This window comes from Amblyomma americanum, chromosome 7 (genome assembly GCF_052857255.1).
Source record: "Amblyomma americanum isolate KBUSLIRL-KWMA chromosome 7, ASM5285725v1, whole genome shotgun sequence".
Lineage (NCBI taxonomy): Eukaryota > Metazoa > Arthropoda > Arachnida > Ixodida > Ixodidae > Amblyomma > Amblyomma americanum.
Window position 1 is genome coordinate 126,238,323 of NC_135503.1, and position 18,828 is coordinate 126,257,150.

At 49.5% G+C, this 18,828-nt stretch overlaps 2 protein-coding genes across 2 annotated transcripts in view; one reads left to right on the plus strand and one right to left on the minus strand.

The window, feature by feature from the left end:
* Window positions 1–1,309: 1,309 nt before the first annotated feature.
* LOC144099539 (uncharacterized) lies at window positions 1,310–12,381 on the plus strand. Its single transcript, XM_077632917.1, has 7 exons — window positions 1,310–1,625; window positions 8,282–8,352; window positions 8,624–8,752; window positions 9,494–9,580; window positions 10,817–10,863; window positions 11,117–11,208; window positions 12,054–12,381. Exons 1-6 carry the CDS (start codon window positions 1,484–1,486, stop codon window positions 11,151–11,153), a joined length of 513 nt encoding a protein of 170 aa, XP_077489043.1. The 5' UTR covers window positions 1,310–1,483; the 3' UTR covers window positions 11,154–11,208; window positions 12,054–12,381.
* Window positions 11,787–18,828, minus strand: part of Mitf (transcription factor Mitf) — a 116,912-nt gene continuing 109,870 nt past the window's right edge. Inside the window, exon 7 of the mRNA XM_077632916.1 lies at window positions 11,787–18,449. Coding sequence (XP_077489042.1) covers window positions 18,054–18,449 — 396 coding nt within the window. The 3' untranslated portion in view covers window positions 11,787–18,053. The remainder of the gene's footprint in view (window positions 18,450–18,828) is intronic.

The window sequence follows — 18,828 nt, forward strand, 5'->3', positions numbered from 1 at the left end:
TTGGAGATGAACGTTCAGGTTGCGTGTGCTGACACGGCGGGACGCCAGTCCGTCGCAGTGGCACACAGCATGCTGGCGCCTTGGAATGCTCCTTGGGCCGAACGCAGATGGGCATATCGTCAGATTCGTTTCTCCACGACGCAGATGAGCAGCGGATCGTTGCAACTGGCCAGAAGCGGTCCCTAGCAGTCGTGCAAGATGACAAAAGGCATTAGGATAGCACTGAGGCATTTGGATCGCATTAGGACAATTTGCTCTTTTTTGAGCGAAAGACTGGCACAATGCGCTTTATGTACAGCCGGGGACAAAAGCCTGTGGACCATGTCTTCCTCAAACGAAGCCGATAGCTCTATTATTAGCAGGTGGTTCGAGACCCCATTTGCGGAGATGAAAGAACAAAATTTTGAGTTTCACCTCCGCAAGTGTGGTCTCCAGCCGACGGCCACTGGCAGAGCCGTCGGCTTCGTTTGAGGAACACGTGTTTTACAGGCTTTTGTCGCCGGCTGTGCAATGCGTAGACCAGTCGCGCACACGAGACGGCACTGGGTTCTGCGGCGTGCCGGCATTTGTGCTCACCGTGCGGATGAATTTGCACTCAAAATACGCGACCATTGGCAGGCATGACCGGCACGCTCCGCACTGCGTGCCAGCCGCCCTCGCTCCGACGGTTGCCGGCGGTGACCATCCACGGCACCACTCGAAGCGCGAATCCTGCTGGAGTGCGTGTACCAGTGCCCACCGGAGCTTGTCGAAGAAGGTGAGCGCTGTTATGGCAACAGCGGAGGTCAACGCACGGCAGCGTGCTGGCCATCACGCGAGCGTGCAGCTGGCAGCGTCGCCGCGCGATGACGTGCGCGCCCCGGCGTTAAGTGGCCTCCGTCAGCGCGCGACTCATCGCTAGCGGTCAGCGGTGCTGGCGAGAGCCGATCTCCTCTCGAAAGGACGTGCCCGCCCGGTGCGTACGTCCTCGATGGCGTGTACGTGCGACCGCACGCGCCACTTTTCCTGGCCGTTTTACGTAATCGTCGGCGGCGGCAGTGTTTTCCCGCCCGAGCGCGCGTCTTTCTTCCCCCTCGTCTTCGCGCCGCCGGGGTAACCCCTGTAGTCGGCGGGGAGGGAAGAGACCTCTGTGTGTTGTACGAGGACGCTCGCGTTGCCAAGTGACGCCGGAGCGGCTGACCGGCCAACCGGGAGCGGACGACGGCGACGCGCGTGCGTCACTTCCCACGCGCTGATGAGAGCTTTGCGGAAAGGAGGGCCCGCGAAAGGGCGCACGTGAGCCTGCGCCGGTATATAAGGACCGGTTCATCCGGCGTCCTCATCACTGCGTGCCACCGCCATCGGCTGTTGTCTGCGGCCAGCTCCGGACGTACGCGTGTGCTTCTCCGTATTCGGCTGCTGCTGTCGTGTGTTCGACTCGTAGTTCCGCAGTGCCACCAGCGCTCGAGGAATCTTCGCACTTCCACCGGACGATACAACACCGATGGCTTCTTCCGAGGTGTCCCGCTACCTGCACGCCGCCGTCCTGACAGCACTCGTGCTGAGCTGCTCCTCTGCCGGCGTTGTCCGCGCCGCCACAGACACTAACCTCTACGACGTGCTCCGGCTCATCTACACCATGTGCTGTGAGTTATCCTCTCTCCTAACGCACAATAATGCCATGAAATATTTGTGTGAACGTACCAGCTCCTTCTACAGAACCGTGTTCCTAAAATTCCTACCTTTACTAAATCCCACAGCCTCTTTTCTGGATGTACAACTGACAATGTCCTCGTCGCCAACTACATTAGCATCGTATGCAAGCAGCTTCGCTTTGTTGCGCGTCGCTGAGTGCCGATGAGTTCGATACGCGGATCAGGTTTGCACCTCTGCGCATCTGTCTACGCCCTGCTTATTCGCGTTGATGACATGCTGAGCCCAGTGCACCATGTCATGAAGAGATCAGTTCCTACGGCATACTCTTCTGTCAACACAAAGGCACCAGTGGCTTGAAAGGAAATTGCACACCTGCCCCTCTACTCGGCGCACTTCAGCAAGTGAACTGCAACGTGCTCAGCGGCGTCTGCTGTTCTTTCCCTACTACTGGGGTGGGCGCAGTAGTCCCGACGCCTGTCAGTGTGGCTGATAGAGCGAAACTGGGGCGCTGCGGCGACCGATTGCGATGGTCGGGGGACACTGGGCCGGCGGAGCGCAGACTCAATCTGTGCCAACGCGGTTCGCAGCGACCCGCTTGCTGGATCGGAGCCGATATCGCTTTCCCTGCAGTACTTTGTCGAGCGAAAGTGCACAGCAGAGAGCAGCGGTAGATTTGTATTTGGCGCCGACCTTTTTGGAAGAGGACATTTGAGGCCGGCTCGCGGCTACCGGAAGCGTGCGAAGGGTTGATATAGCGTGATGGTGTTTTAGCAGCCGAACAGCTAGATCTGCTCTAACTTTACCTGAGCCCGAATCCGTCGAAGAAGCCGTTGTATAATGACCGAAATGACAGCGCACGTGTGACAGCCGAAACGCAAGAAAGAAGAGCACGGCAGTCCTTGTCTATTACGGAACAAAGCCGCAAGGAATGCTCGAATTGTTCAGTAATATAAAGCTCAACATAAAACATAAAGGTTTCCTTTCTTTCTACTAGCTGCCTGGTGTTAGCGCAGTGTATTAAATGGCAGCTTATGTCAAGACAAACAAACGGAAATCTACTGCACAAATATATATCTGGAAGAAATTTTGTCCCCGCGCCTCGAATGGAAAAAACGTTAGATGCGCAAAGCATAACTCAGCTTCGTTGCTTTAGGTGTTTTTCACGCACGAAGAGCCAAGACGAAAAGCCAGACTCAAGTGGCGCTTTTCCTGCGGGGAAGAAGAATAAATAAAAGGTCCCCCCTCCCGGAGTACGCACTTATCTCGAGAAGAGTGAAGCAGTGCTCTTCTCCTTTTTGAAACCCTCCAGCGTAGGTGCAGGTACGAGCGCCTACTTCACATTCAAGAGCGAAATTTAATTTTACTTCTGCGCTAAACTTGAAGATATTAGCAACTGGATGGCGTCCAAAGGGATATCACCCGGTAAAACAAAAGTGCTTCTCACGCATACTTGGTGAGCAGCCGCTGTGTGTATAGCTTTCGCGTGGCTTGCACTCCCAGACGGCCTGCGCTCTTTCGCATAGGACTCTTGCGCCCACCAACCCGCTCGCTGTCCGACGGTGCAGGCAGCGAGCTCCTCCTCCGCAGAAATCTTAATGATCTCGACGTGCACCTGCTATGTGCTCAGTGTAAGGCACCCATGTTGACCAACTGGACTGACGGTGCACGTGGCTCCGGCAGCTCGTGTCTTCGTTTTTACTCTCTGTACATTCCTTCGCTCGCAGTTATCGACCTTGAACCCTTCTTCAGGCGAAGAAAGCAATGCTCGCTCAATGGACTTGTTATCGTTTCGCTATAGCGTTGGCGTTCTGAAGAGGAGCAACCAGGACACCGGGGGACAAAAAAAGAGAGGCCTTGCGCGATGACTAGTTTCGGCTACCTCTGCTGGGGGTCTTTTTCCTTTCGAGTGTCAGGTCCGAGGTCTCTGTCGCCCGACAGGACGACGGGAGGCTGCGGCTCACCCTGCAGGACACGTATAGGGACACTGACGGTGAATGCTGGGAGCTCTATGTCCGGTGGCCATGCATGCAGAAGAGCCGATACGGCACCTGTAACCATCGCTCACGCAAAAGGCCGGCGGCGATCGAGAATATAGTAACGCAGCAATTGGGCAGTCCTTGTTTTGACTCCAGTGCGTCACTGGGCGCCATTCTAAAGGCCGTCGCAGCCGGTGCGACACGTTGCAAGAGCGCGTAACCAGCAGCGTCGTTCGGTCCGCGACGATCCGGCCACGTGGAATCGCGCATGCCGTGCAGGCGGCGTTAAGAGCTTGTTCTCAACTCAAATTCAAAGCACGCGAAACAGTGAAATTACAGCGCTGTTTCCGCTTCGCTTCATCTTGGCTCTCGTTTTCCCGGTTGAGGACGTGTCCCAGACTAACCAGGAGGACAACGAAGGCGTAAAAGGTAGCTTGACGGTGCAGCCACCCGTAAATGCGGGGACGGGTAAGAGGGTACGAGGGACGCATCATGGCCAAGATAGCGCCATCTTCAGGATTTACGTCCACTGTTGTCGCTTATGGTAGGGCCTAAGTGTTTAATTCTTTTTTTGCCGTGGCTTCGGCACTTTCGTTTAGCGCAGCGTCTTTTTCATGACCGGTTGCCTGATGCTATACTACTGGCCCACCTAATATAGACGCTACAGATTGCGAGTGCACCGCTGTCATTAAAACCGATCGGCCACGACGAGCACGGCTCAAGGTCCTTCCTTTTTGTTTTGTTTGATATAAAATGACGGTTGTTCAGCTTTGGTTAAACATGGAGTGACGTGATAGCTACATCAGGCCGACTAGAACTCGCTCAGTCGAATTGCATAGTCAGTCTTTCGCCGCACCGTTTCGCTGGGCACTCCTTCGTCATCTTCGTCCCACTTGACACGGCGCATGCGCAAAGCGGTTGCAGCTGTCGCGCGCCGCGCCGCCAGCAGCTGCTCCGCACCACGTGACTAACCACGTGACCAACAGCCGCAACAAGTGATCACCTCACGTGACAAACCACGTGGCCAACGGCACCGCCACGGAGCTCAAGTGGTGCCATGGTGAAGGGTCGAAGAAATAGCGTAGTGTAGCTATCGCCACAATAATCACATACTACATCTGTGCTCCTCTCCCTTTCACTGCTTTCGATCGAGGAGAAAAAAAAAAGAGGGCGCTCGGCTACTGAGCCGGAGAACGTTCCCGGGTTCGAGCCTGGCCGTGGCGGCCGCGTTTCGATGGAGGCGAAACGCAAAAGGCGCCCGTGTGCTGTGCGATGTCAGCTCGTGTTACAGATCCCCAGGTGGTCGAAATTATTCCGGAGCCCTCCACTACGGCACCTCTTTCTTCCTTTCGTCTTTCACTATCACCTTCCCCCCTTCCCTTACGGCGCGGTTCTTGTGTCCACCGACATGTGAGACAGATACTGCGCCATTTCCTTCCCCCAAAAAGCATTGTACCATTTTTTTTTAAAAAGGGTAAATTGAGGCTGGTGAATAATCCCTGAAAGAGAGCTGTATAAGGCAACTCGTATGTGGAGAGAAAAGACACGAATAAGCTGGCGTAAAGTTTCTGATGTTTTAAGCACATCCAGCTTTTCGCATTTTCTGCGCTTGAAGCCTTTTCAGTTGCCCTATAGCTGACCTGTGCGAGCCCGCTAAGGTATGTGTGCGAAATGCATACCTTAATTGAACGCTGAGATAGATAGTGCTTGATTATGCGCACGGCTCTTGGCTGAACACCAAGCAACCGGCCTCGACGTCACAAGGTCACAGGACGCACGTCGCAGGGTCACCGCAGTCTCCTCTACTTATTACAAGAAGTCACGAAAGCCAATTCTGGTCCTTCAAATTTCTTATCCTTATACGATGGACCTCGTACCTTGCCAGCTCGCATTTCCGTCAAAGAACCTCCAATAGCAGTTGTAAAGTTCAGTGATAGTGGCGTCGGGCACATGGAGAAGTGGGACTATTTAGGCAACTGTATTTGTTCGCCGCAGTCACGCCAAGGCCGATCGACACCGGCATACGTTGCGCAAGTGCGTTCCCTAAGCGCATTCAGCCCGTCAAGTGGTGAGCAAACAACGTCAGAGCATGGTGAAGCTTGTCCGCCGTTGAGCTCATTGTCGGTAAACGAGCAATGATCGTCTAACTGGGACTAGGGGTGTTACTCAATGAACCCTGTAATGCATTGAATTAAAACATTTTGCTGGTCTAGTTGGTCCATAATTCATTTCGCCTTCGGGCTTCTTTCGCGCTGTTTCACTCATGCAACCCTGTTATGAAGTCAGTTGGCTTCAGTGTCTCTTGGAGAGGAACAGCCGCCGTCGGATACATGCGCAGGCCGAGCCAGCAATCTCCGACCAGCATTCAATTCGACGGCGCCTCATCAGGCCTAACAAGGCCTAATCTAATTGAGCCGCGGGACGATGAGATAAGTGACTCGTCTGGCGCATGCGCGAGTGCAGTCTCGAATGCAGAACAAGGTTCACGTGCCCCTGAACTGCTGCTGCTGCGCCACGACATTTCGCAACACCAGTTCAGTGCGTCGCTTAGGGAAAAATGATGAGCGCTCGTGTCGCTAGCGGTCGAGCGGCGCATTGCAGACGGGCCGCGCACACAGCCTCGGGCGATCCCACGGCGCCGCTCAAACAGGATGCCCTCGATCAGGGGGATGGCGGAACCTTGACCAGAGGCGTCTACCGGCAGATTGGGTTCAAGGACTTCCTTCCTGGTTCGATCCGCCGGTCAGCTGCGCTGCTACCTTTTCCATGTGTGCTCTGTGCAGGCGCAATTCAAATCGGGAAGCGGGCCTCCCTGTATTTGCCCGCGGACGTTTGTGAACGCGACTTCCAGATGTGGGAGCAACCACGGAACTGCCTCGCCTCTAAATATAGCGGTGCACGTGACAACGTATTCCTCGCCTCGCGTTCGCCGCGGCTAAGAATACGCGCTTCGAGTGCGCATTTTCTCGCGTACGCTTTTCGGTTTGTCGGAAACGAGGCTGCTATCCAGCGCGACCTATAGAGGCGCTACGGAACGCTCATTCTAAGTAAAGATGAGTGAGAAGAGGCGGAGGAGAAAGCGGGGGGCGTAGCGCAAAAAAAAGAAAAAAAAAACGGAGAACGCGCGCTGGGAAGGCTCCGTCTTCGTAGACAAAGACCGGGACTCCTGCCTGTCGCGGCACGTGGATATCCTACGCCTGAGCAGCGACGGAAGGACGCGTCGAGAATAAAACCATAAGGAGGTGGAAGGAGAGGCGACGAGCACGCGGAAGCGGGTAACGGTGCCACCTCGCTTGCGCGGATGCATCATGTGTCGAAAGAGGAACTGCCTAAAGCTCGCTTGTTTCTTGCGGGAAGGCGAAAGCAGTCAAGAGGAGACGACAGCGATGCATCAAGTCAACGACCCACATTTCTTTCTTCGACGCGCCGCCAGAAACCTGGAGAAGAGGCGCGAATGTGTGACCGTGCCTTGCGCAACTCTGCGGTGGGACGCGGATGACACGCTTCATGGAGCGGGGCTGTTTTTGCCGGGGAGGCCTTCTTTGTCGCTTCCTCGATTAGAATGAGGAGAGAGCCAGGTTTCTCGCTTGAGCAGTAATGCGGGCCATGGCTGGCCATTTGTTAATGAAGAACAGCGCACCGAAAAAGCAGGGACACGACTTAATGGCAGGCAGAAGAAGATCAGCGGTCATCGTCATCAGGTTGACTGCGCCCACTGCAGGGCTCACTCACTCGCTTGCAGTTAAACGTTATTCGCGAGCGCCTCGGAACAAAAACTGAATAAAACACAGAAAAAAAAACAAGAGATGTGATATGAACGCCTGAGCTCGCCTTGTTCATATCACATTTGTCACTGTGTATTGTTGTTGTTGTTGTAGTGCCTATTTTTCCGACACGCTCCTCAACAAAATTTTAGTTGTAAGTCAACGTTAGGCTTCTTCTACCTGTATTTCGTGACCCTGTGTTTACAGTGCTATTCTGCATCAACCATTGTTTGAGCACACTGACTATTCATAACTGGTCGATGCGCTAACTTGCGCGCGGTTTAGGCAGTGCGTATCTACAGCATATGCTCTGTCGCCGGGTTGCGCCTTCGAGCAGGAAGCAAACGCCGGATGACTAAGCGCTTTGCGTGAGCTCAGCAAGCACATTGAGAAAGCTTGACCAGTTTCCATAAAGCGTTTGTGGGAAGGCGAAGCGAATGTGGCCGTTTGTACTACCACGGGACGCTCCGCAGCACGGGCCGGTGTTTTTCTGTAAGCGAATTGCGGTTGTTCTCACCCAGTCGGTACCTGTCGTGCCTGTGGCCAGCGACCTCCGAAAAGGCTGGGCTGGCCGTCAAAATGGCTTCTTGCCCGTAAAAATGACAGATCGGCTGAACATGCTGTATTGTCTCCAGTGGGGTAAACGCCGGGCTGAATTAAAACACTCTAATTTCTCTCCGAAATGCTCACGAATCTGCAATGGTGCGTCGACGCGCTGCACAGCGGCAAGCCGCACGTGTCATGTGCCAGCTAGGAGCAGATTTTTTGTTTCCCAGTAGGAACGTTAATCAGCTGTTTCCAGAGCGCTCGCGCTTGACCAGTGTTTGCTGTGTTGCTCCGGTCAGGACCCTCTCTGACGCCGAGGGCGGTTATTTAGATTCGCTCCTTTCATTCTTGCTTACGCAGCTGCTGCACCGGCTGACCTGGAGGTGGGCATCAAGTGCATGGACCACTACTTAGGCGGCACAGGTGGTGAGGTGAGTTCCCACAAAGAAACGCAAAATCTTTTTTTTTTCTTTTCTCAGAGGGTTTACGCTGTCAAATTCATTGCAAACAAACTATTACGACCGATCGGCCTGGATCGACGCGCAGCGTTTGCGCATCACAGCCTTTTCAGCCACTTAAAACCCAGCTCATTTGTAATTCGACGTAGAGCGAGCATAATTGACAATGGCTGCTGCTTCGGAGCATGCGCGGGGGAAGAGGCTCTGCTGGCGATTAACAGCACTTCGCCCCTCCTCCTTCCAGACGGTAGCGGCCGCCCGCAAGTGTCTGTCGTCTGCCAAGGACTCCCCGCTGACCGACCTCTGCTCGCAGCACACCGAGGTGGGCGCCTGGAAAGCCAAGAACGCCCTGCCTCCACCGTCCCTCACGGGGGTGAGTGTCATCATGCCGTGTTCTGCGCCTTTAGTATACCGTTGGCGCCCAGCTCTGGGCCGCTGTACTATTATCGATTTAATTCTAGTGTATCTCTCACTCCTTTCGGCAGAATCATGCGACTCCACTCACCTAGCTCCATATTTGACTTGTCAAGCCCAGCGATGTGGCAGAGAATTGGTAGTCGCTTGAACCAACCACATAGACCGAAAAAACAGGATACCGGAATGGCACTGCCATATTACACCGGTCTTGTAATACTAATAATCGTAATGGATTGACTTGTCAGGCAGGAGGTTTGGTTTTGGTTTTATGAGGGTTTAAGTCCCAAAGCGACTCAGGCTATGAGAGACGCCGTAGTGAAGGGCTCCAGAAATTTTGGCCACCTGGGGTTCTTTAACGTACACTGACATCGTACAGCACACGGGCCTCTAAAATTTCGCCTCCATCGAAATTCGACCGCCGCGGCCGTGATCGAACCCGCGTCTTTCTGTCAGACAGGAGGATTGAGACGTACCGCGACATATATGCGCTCGCTGCACACATATTGGACCTGCAGTGCGTGTCCACTTTAAATTCAGCATTGATGCAAGAAGAACGTATACGTAATCGATGATTGCCCAGGTTTGCATACATGTCACATTAGGGAAATGAAAGACCTGCCGCATATGTAAGAGCGACGATTTGTGCACGATTGCGCGGCATCCAGAGAATGACGCACGGCTTGTGGTATATTCGCAGATTATCAGTCTCTCCGGCCTCACAAAGATGATGTGCATCATGGGCGAGAGCAAGGCCAACCTTCCAAGATGGCAGTCGGGTTTCTCGGTGAGTGCATGCGTCCCGTCTAATCTGCATGTCACCAGTCGCTAGTCGACCATTCAGAGGTCGACCTGAAGCGCTTGGTATAAAAATATGTTGAGTACAGAGCAGCTTCGCTTATGGAATCGCCTCCAGGAAGAACCTTTCAAAGGCGATTGTAATGTGCGTGTCATCAAGGATCTAACGTTTGCTCTCAGCGCCTTCTCCACTTGCAATTCCTACTAGTACGCATGCGCTGTATACCGGCGTAGACGCATGGCTTCCAGCTCGCTATATAGAAGGAGACAAGACGCTCGCAGCGACCGCACTTCGTTTTGTTTGCTCGCGTTCGAAAGCTCGCTGCCGCCTCGTGTGTTAGCCTGCTTTCTCCCGTTGGCATATGTAGTTGGTGACGCCCACGTAAATCAACCATTATCTGCCCTCCTTTCACCGCGAGGCGACAGCACGACATCATTTGAGTCGAATAGCGCCAGATTTTCACACAGGAGAAGAAAATGAACAGCAATTTTTAGAGCAAGAATGCCGGTCCTGCTGTACGTGCTGCATTGATATAATCAAGGGTTATTTATCATGTGGGAAAAGTGCTTTAGAATCTCTCTAAAAGGTACACTCGTTGCTCATTGACAATGATTGCGAGTGCCGCGAATTGTCCACCGAATACCGCACAACTGACGCAACGTAGAGGTATACGTTACTGCTGGACATTCCGGGAGCTTGGTGGACGTTTCAAAAAGTCACTAACTCATCCATTACACACCCCTAGTTAGACTGACTAGAGAACTGCTGGAGCCGTGAGAAGGGGTTAATTCTTAGAAAAGCGGTGAAACCAGGTTATGGCCGCAAATGAGGTCATTTGTTTGGAGAGAGCTGTCGCTAGTCGCTAATGTTTCGAATTCCGCGCGCTTTTCTCTGAGCGCGAAACTCACTTTCGGACGAAAGGCAGTGCACTGAAAATTAAGCCATTCGTATCTTTTTTTATATATAATGCTCTGCAGTTTTCGTATGGAAAGTTCGAACTACACCAACTCTATTTTGGACGTTTCCGTACGTGCGTCCAACTGTCTCTTGCAGAAAACTGTCTTGCGCTTAAAATTTTAGCGAATTGCAGTCTGCAATATCTGTTCAGGTGCCCAACGATATATGAGACCAATACTGCACCATTTCTTTTCCCCCAAAACCAATTAATATTATTATATCTGTTGAGCAGATAATTAAGACCTGCCGATGCTTTCTCTCTTCCAGAAATGCTTCCCGAAGGAGGAGGACTGGCTGGCGTCGCAGAAAGCATTGTACGTTTTTCTTTTAAACCCACTCTCTTGTTCTCTTCGCAACCCGCCTCAAACAACTTACCGGCCACGAACGTTACCGTGGCGCGGCCAGTAGCACAGTAGAATACGAGATCTTACTAGGCGAGATTATTCAACGGTTTATTGTGCATTGCAAACCCTAGTGAAGGCTTTGCCTGTAGCAAGAGAGAGGAATTTAAAAGGCCATATTAGCTGCATGCTTCATAAGCTAAGCCTCTCTCTTTCTTTCTTCCAGGTGGTTCATTGCGAGATACCTCCTGTCGAAGCAGTGAATGAGTGCGAGACTCCAACACCCTACGAGTCAAAGTTCCTGAAGAAACCGACACGGTGCGTTCACTCATCTTAGATTGTTGCACGTACACTCAGAGCAGACCTTATAGGAGGAACCAAAGGCAAGCATAAAATTACTGGCAAAAACACTGCTGGAAAAGGAGGAAGCTGTTTCACCACAGAGTTAGAGCCCATCAAGCTAAGGGATTTCCCAGCAACGACAATTGACGAATTTTTACGAGGCCTTCGGAAGCAGTGTTTTTCCTTGACATTAGTTCCAGCATAACGGGGCCGTATCGGTTAGGAACATAGGGGAACAGCATGGCGCCAGTGCTCGTGCCCAGGACAATAACCCGAGGGGTGTTAAGCGCGTTCGCACTGGTGCCCCGCTATTCCTATCACCCTAATCAACAGGGTCCCCCTATGCTAGAACTCTATTACTTATCACTTCATGGCCAAAAAACGTGGAGGCCGCATGGGTTTCAGGTCAGGAAGTTTCTTTTGGGAAATAACCCATATCAGTGCTTATTGGCGCAGAGTTGATGGCAATACTTTTACGGTTAGAAAAGCCACACTGCTGACATCCAAGTTCAGGTTTCGTGCCCCGTAGTAAGCCTCAAGTGAAGAAGCAAATGTGACGATGTTGAAACTTTTTATTCACTGCCTGTGAAGGTCGCATGACGCAACGCAGCCAGCCTATAAAATTCATTGGATCTTAACAGTACATTGAGGGGGAGGAACTTTTATTGCAACTGGAACACTCTTGCATCAAAAAAAAAAAAGTCTGCTAACATGAAATATATGATTGGACTGTCTGCGGCCAGTGCAACTTTTTTTCTGTTTGACAAGGCAACAAGGACTAGCACAACAATAATATTCCATTTTTCACTCTCACTGTGCAGGTCCCGGACAAAAGCGTGAAAATCAGGGGACCAGGCTTCTGTTGGCAAGGGGCCAACAGCTACCAAGAACCATGCCAAAAAGAGAGCAGGATGTCACCACATCGAATGTACATACCGTCATCAAGCCATCAAGTCGTTAATTTAATATTTAAGCCGCATCTGTATAGCTCGTTAAGTCACTGTGAATAGTCACCACTGCAGTTCTGGGCTATCGACTAGGCCCAACTGCTTGGAAGCCAAAGCTTCTACACGTTAGACCTCTTTGTGTCTCACCAGTGTGCTGTCCTTTTTGTTGTGAATATTAAAGGATACTGTCGAAGTAAATGCACCCTCCTGCCTCTCTGCATGCTTTCAAAGCCCTGCTGCACATTTCTCAGTGTTTCAGTAGCAATAGCACACTGCTGCCATATAAAAAGTGCTCCTGTGCACCAAACTACCATCCTCAGTAGAAGACAGTGCTATTAAACAGTCTTCACCAGCAAACATTTGGCACAAACAGTGCAATGCTTGACATGCAAGCTGACCTTTCATGATTTCAACACGTCGGAACCCGACAAAGAGTTTTGATGGGTGCATCTCAGGACTCCACCATAAACCACTGCAACCCTTTCCCTGGTCACATTTCATTGTCCTACAAACGTTGGAAGTAAGACACAGCTAACATGTGTCCACAGCAGCAAGCAAGTAGACAGTAAGGCACACGGTCACTAACATGTACAGACAGGCATCCATGTAACACTAGTCGTATATAGTACAAGCACTACAAACTCATTTCTTTTCAATGTCACTCATATAGACCTCCTGTTGATGTTACAATGCACACAAAGAGCCTGCAAATGACTGACGATTGTCCACTACATCTCAAGCTGAAAAGTGCAAACTGATCACGAGTGTTCAGACATGAACATGAGCAGATCGGGAACAGTTTCCAATGCACAAAGCCTGCATAGCCAATTGTGAGCAGTTATGTTAAACAAAGACTGCCATAGTGGATTCAAAATTATATTGCCATTATTTGCACGAAGCAACAGTGGCCCTCAGCTTCTACTGTTCACCCACTGACTGGTGCACTTCAAATTTCTCTCGAGACTTGTTTCAGCAAGAACAATGTATGCAGAGCAGGTGCTTTAATAAAGCCTGTTCAGCAGCTAGCAAAATACATTAAGCAGTGCCGAGAGTTGGGTGAGCTGGATGACGTTCACGATGAAAAAATAGTGCAAAAGGAACACAAAAGACGGAAAGAACGATGCAGACAAGCACTATTTCTGCACTTGTCTGCAAGCGCTATTTCTGCACTTGTCTGTGTCGTTCTTTCCGTCCTTCGTGTTCCTTTTGTGCTATTTTTTCATCATGTTAGCAAAAAAAAAAAGGCCTTGGTAGCTCATAAAATTCAGCTCACTATACCTCCCTATGTATTACTGCATTTCCACCACAGGACTTTCACAAAGCAAAGGGTCCAGTACACTGCCGCCCATCCAGCACAAAGGCTTGTGCAGGCCTCATCTCTCTGAAGCCTTTTATGCAAAAATATATATATTTTATAAAAACTTATACGCACACCTCTAGCTCTCATTCCCGCCTCATGACAGGGAGACCTCTAAACCATCATCAGATTCTACTCACTGATAACATTATCTCAGTATGTACAACGAAACAAAATGAGCACAACAGGAATGGGGTTGCTATTTACATCAAGAAAGTGTAACCTATGTACATAGAAAAACCAAACATAATGTGGGCCATTCACCATCAATGGCCCAAAAGAACATTGAGATAGCTATCGACATCCCCTCTCGACTAGTGCCAAAACCCTAAGTGCCCACAAGAAGCATTTATCACATGGTCACAAACGTGTGCATGACCTCTGTTCAGGGCACTCTTAAGGTAATGCACTATGGCACACAGGTACTGTACTGCTGTCAATGGCCATCTCCACACGAGTCGCCACATGGCTGCATTGAATAGAACATGCAAAAAGCCCTACATGCAAAAGCAAAAAAAAAAAACACTACAGTTTTCCACTTAATGAAGACAAAATGGGCGGCGATGATGACCAACTTGGAAGCCACCTCTTCCAGAAACAAAACAATTCGCATGCAGGCACAGAATACAAATCGGGAGGAGCTCGAAAGTAAAACCTCCTCAAACCATCCCATGAATCAAAGTTGCTGACTTAGCAATGTGCTCCGATGCTGAATATAAACAGGTGTGAGCTATCAACAAAACAATGCCAACAATAAACAGCAGGATGTATGACTGACCACAACAACCCTGACATCAGCAACTTGCACCAGGGCAGACACTAATGAAATAGTAACATCTCTTAAAAGACTTGGGTATCATAACCATGTGACACTGGCATGAAAGTGCCAATGAGGTATCCCAACAGCACAGCAAGCACCAGCTGAATGCTACGATTAGGAAACTCATGAAAGGCAAGCACGAAACTCACAAAAACACATTAGGGTTTGTTTCAAGCATTTACAAATCTGTGCAATTGTTTCAATTAGATTGCATCCATCTCTTGAGCTTGCTGGGTACAAAATCTTAACTGCTAATAGAAAATTTTCAGTGAACTAGCCCATTCTGAAGCATTCCTCAAGACTAGAAAGCGTGATTGTGCCAGAATTTTGCAAATAAATATATCCGCGAAGTTTAAGTTATCCACAGCATTTTTCTCTTGAGTAATTAATTGCAGACATCCGCTGCCATGACTTGAAGCAATAAGTGAGTGCAGTGAGCTCACTTTTTTAATAGGAAGTGATAAAGAAGGCTTGCAACATCATGTTCATGCTCTTGAACAGCGCTATTAAGTTAATGCCCTTCACACAAACACACACCTGACAGGTGAATGCCACAAAGTTACCTTTCTTCAGCTGGTGCACTACACGCAAATTGAGCTAATGATGTGCTGACCATGCAACCTTTAACAGCCCAACTCTTAGAAATCAATGAGGTCTAAGGAAATAGAAGAAAGTGGAGTCTCCACATATAGTAGCATGGGTTTATATCGGAATTCCTGACAGTAAAGTCATGAGCTGGATGCATTCCCAAAACCCTCAGAATGTGCTTCTCTGAAGAATGCAGATTAGTGCCCAGTGTGGCATCAAGGAGAAGACTTGTTGGAAAAGATAGTAGGAAGGAGATAAAACAGAAAAGAAGCAAAGCAGAAAAGCCCTTCTCATTTCACAAAGGCACTACTTATAGAGTGCAGTAAAGCTCCATGTCAGCCTCGTGTAAAAGTCAACTCCCATGAGAAGGAAATTTTGCGAAGTCCACAAGCTGACAGCTGACACACTACACAGAGTAGTTTTCAGCAGCAATTGAAACTATGAGCACAGTAACTATTGTTGCTTGACAAGGCCAGCTCACAACAAAGCTGTAGCTGCTCGCATGCCAATTTTTAACTGCAGTGCTCACTGTAAATTAAGACACATACTTTATATCACTCTCTGCCAGAAAGTTGCACATACCTGGTCTATATTGCTAAAAATTCACAAGCCTAATTACCTGATATAAAAAAAAATTTTCTTCTGAATCTGAATCCCTACAACCATTAAAGCCAAGTAAACTTTGCCAGCGACGCAGAGCTCAGGTTCAAACAATGCCCGAGCTGACAATGCGGCGAGAGTGTATAATTAGCAGATGTCACCACATGCCTTTAGCTTCAAGTGGAGACTATAAGAACACATGCAAGCTATTCTGCCCCATACTCTCTTCATGCTAACGTGCATCGCACAAGATACCTCATTAACCACCAGCCAATGGGGTACCTTGCAAGCTTGGCATGCTCACACAGTGAAGGCAATGGCTGAGCATGACAGCCTTCAGGCATTGGCAGCATGGGCTACAATTTTTTTTCTTTTCTTTTTCGATGACTTAGTTGTGTTCTGCCAGCATTCCAGCAATGCATATGGTGCAGTAAACATGAAGGCTTGTTCCCTTTCTTTGAAAGAGCTCAGACCTCTCCAAATGTGGTGATTCGCAGGTGATGAAGCAGGAGACGATGATGCAGATGGTGAAGTATATTTACAGAATTTACAAAAGTGCAAACTGCAAGTTACAGAAACGAAGTCATATAGATAATAACACCAACTGTAACTTAACCAAAATGTTTTCACACAGAGAAACAACTCTACAGGACATTACTTTTACCCTAAAGGCTTTAGTTGAAGCTTAGGTGCTGTAAAATTACGTGTTAAACACGAAACCTCTACCTAGACTAATTAAAACCTTTAGTCGAAAAGTAAGGTGCTGCATACTTGTTTCTCTGAGTGAGAATATTTCTTTATAGTTAGTTTGCAAAACTGTTGTAGACTTATCTTCAGTAACTTGCGGTTTGCCCTGTTGTAAATTCTGTAAATATATTTCTTCCTCACCTGCACCATCATCTCCTGCTTCATCACCGCCAAAATTGACACATTTGGGGAGGCCTGAGCTCCTCTGAAAGAAAGAAAACCAACCTACTTAAACTTACTTGTGCCATCTGGCGTGGCAACATGTGTGCGCTCAAAACTTGGCCTTCAGATCACTAAAACACCAAGGCACAGACCATCACACGAAATTTCCAAGTTTGCTTGTGAGAGCTCTGACAATCGCCATAAAAGTGAAATATGTGTCTGTACAAATGAATTCAGGCACAACACTGATGTCCCACAGCGCAACGGACGTGATATGGCGATGGGGGGGAGCAAACAGCAGCGCAATTCAAATGAGCGACCCCAGGGAAACACAGTGTCCTAGTGCAACACAGGCAACAATGTAAGGAAAGATGCAGTGCTTCACACCAGAGGAAGGTAGCTGTCACAGTCTACATGCTGGGTGAAACAAAAAAAAAAGAGCACAGAAGGGAGACAAGCATCTTTCTCCACCGCACATCTTGCACAGACTTCACTAGTTCAACCAAGTCTTGCAACGAATTTGAAGATGTGCAGTTCTTGAATATGATGTCACAATGTGGGCATGGAACACTCAAAAGTCTCTCACTAGTATGGGCACCCACACACGGACACACAATCGCATGGAGTAGCATCTTCCAAGGGCTGGCGAACAGGAGCTTACATTGCAACAAAAACCAGATGTTCCTCAGCAGGGTGGCTTAGACACGCGTGAACCACTGAGCTTCCTCAACGGTCTCTCCATTAAATCTATTAATAGCACAACAATCGTAACCTTTCAGAATTCTTGAATCTCCACCAAGCCATGTGTGTGGCCCAACAATTCTACACAAGACCTCCCTGTGTTCACTTAACCAACAACACAACAATACATCCTGTAATCCAGTCAGTCAGACATTAAAAGAATGCAGGAGACTCACGTCTGGCTACGGCATGATCTCCAGTCTGTTGCTAGTTAATGCACTAATATTAGCCTCATATCAAGCCTCCAGTGCCTTTATCACTAGACACGTGCTAATCACAATATGTACTTTCATTATTCCTCAACAATGCACCAAGCTTCAACATCCTGAGCAACAGAAACGATAAAAAGTACAACGATGCAAAGTTACAATAAGATTCATAAATACTTGAAAACTGACTGCCACATCATTCGATGGTAACCGATGCACAGAAGCAGAGAGAGGGCCCTACCTTCTGTTCCATTTTTTTTTTCTTCCTTATATATCTGCTCAGATAAAATGGCACATCTGTGACGGTTAATCCAATCTGAGATCGCAGACAGGGCACCGTGCCTCCCGCACATACCGTGTGGCCTCCATTCGCATGAACACTGTGTTACACCCAGGACCATAAATGGGCTCATTCAACTGTGATTTGCAAAACCAGGATCCCACGAAGTTCTTCAAGGTACGTTGCTGCCCCATCAAGCCAACTGCAGAACCTGCAACATGCACCAGGTTGAGGTTGAGCTTGTCATACAAGGAAGGCCGCAGAGATCGGACATTGCTGCTGATCCGCACAAACTGCTGGCCATCCAAGAGCGGAAACAAACGAGCGTCTCCGCCACTCAGTCTCTTAACAGTGGTCATTCACCCCACGTCTACCCGTGATAGTCCATCGTGCCGGGCGAGTTGAGCTTGTCATGCGGGAGGTGCGACGCTGACAACAGAGGGTCCCCACCACCCATGGGGTCATCGTCCATGATGTCTTCATAGTGGCCCAGTGCGTGTCCCGGACTGGGTGCCGAGCTCAGGCCTGAGCTCGGACTTGGGCTTGGCGCCTCATGCTTGATGTCATAAGTGTCATGGCGAAACTCGTCGGCCCGAAATTCATCTGGCTTAAGGTCTTCGCCGCTGCCCTTGAGGTCATAGAGGTCGCTGAAGGACAGTGTGGCGGGCCCGTCGCTGATGAGTGCGCTCAGCTGCGACTCGGATGTGGGCTGCCACGTTTGGTTCGACAGCGCAATGCCGTGCATCTGCATTGTCTGCTCCAGTTCCTGCAGCGAAAGCAGGCAAGACAAACCACAGTTAAAAGCTCATCAACATCAGCAAAACATGCATCTGTGGAGCTCACACTCCTAAAGTGACCACACGAAAAGCAGCTCTTAGCTGCATTTAGCGTTAAGGTTGGCAGTCGACCATACAAGTGAAAGGATACCCAAGCCATAGGAAAAACAGAAATGGCAAGTCCCCTCCTCTGCACCTCAGAAGTAACTATAGTAGTCCAATGCATTATTTAATGAAAACCCCAAGCAGGAGTAGATTTCAATTCAACAGTAATTACCGTAAAACTTAACTGACACATTCCAGATTGATAGACTCGAAATCACGGGCATTAAAATGTCCCATAGAGTTATGCTATTTTTCTCCTTACTA

Bases quoted from the DNA above. Each gene is read 5' to 3' on its own strand.
- LOC144099539 (XM_077632917.1), top strand. From the start codon at position 1,484: ATGGCTTCTTCCGAGGTGTCCCGCTACCTGCACGCCGCCGTCCTGACA. The intron at 1,626-8,281 runs GTGAGTTATCCT...TTGCTTACGCAG, and splicing joins GCTCATCTACACCATGTGCT to CTGCTGCACCGGCTGACCTG. The intron at 8,353-8,623 runs GTGAGTTCCCAC...TCCTCCTTCCAG, and splicing joins TAGGCGGCACAGGTGGTGAG to ACGGTAGCGGCCGCCCGCAA.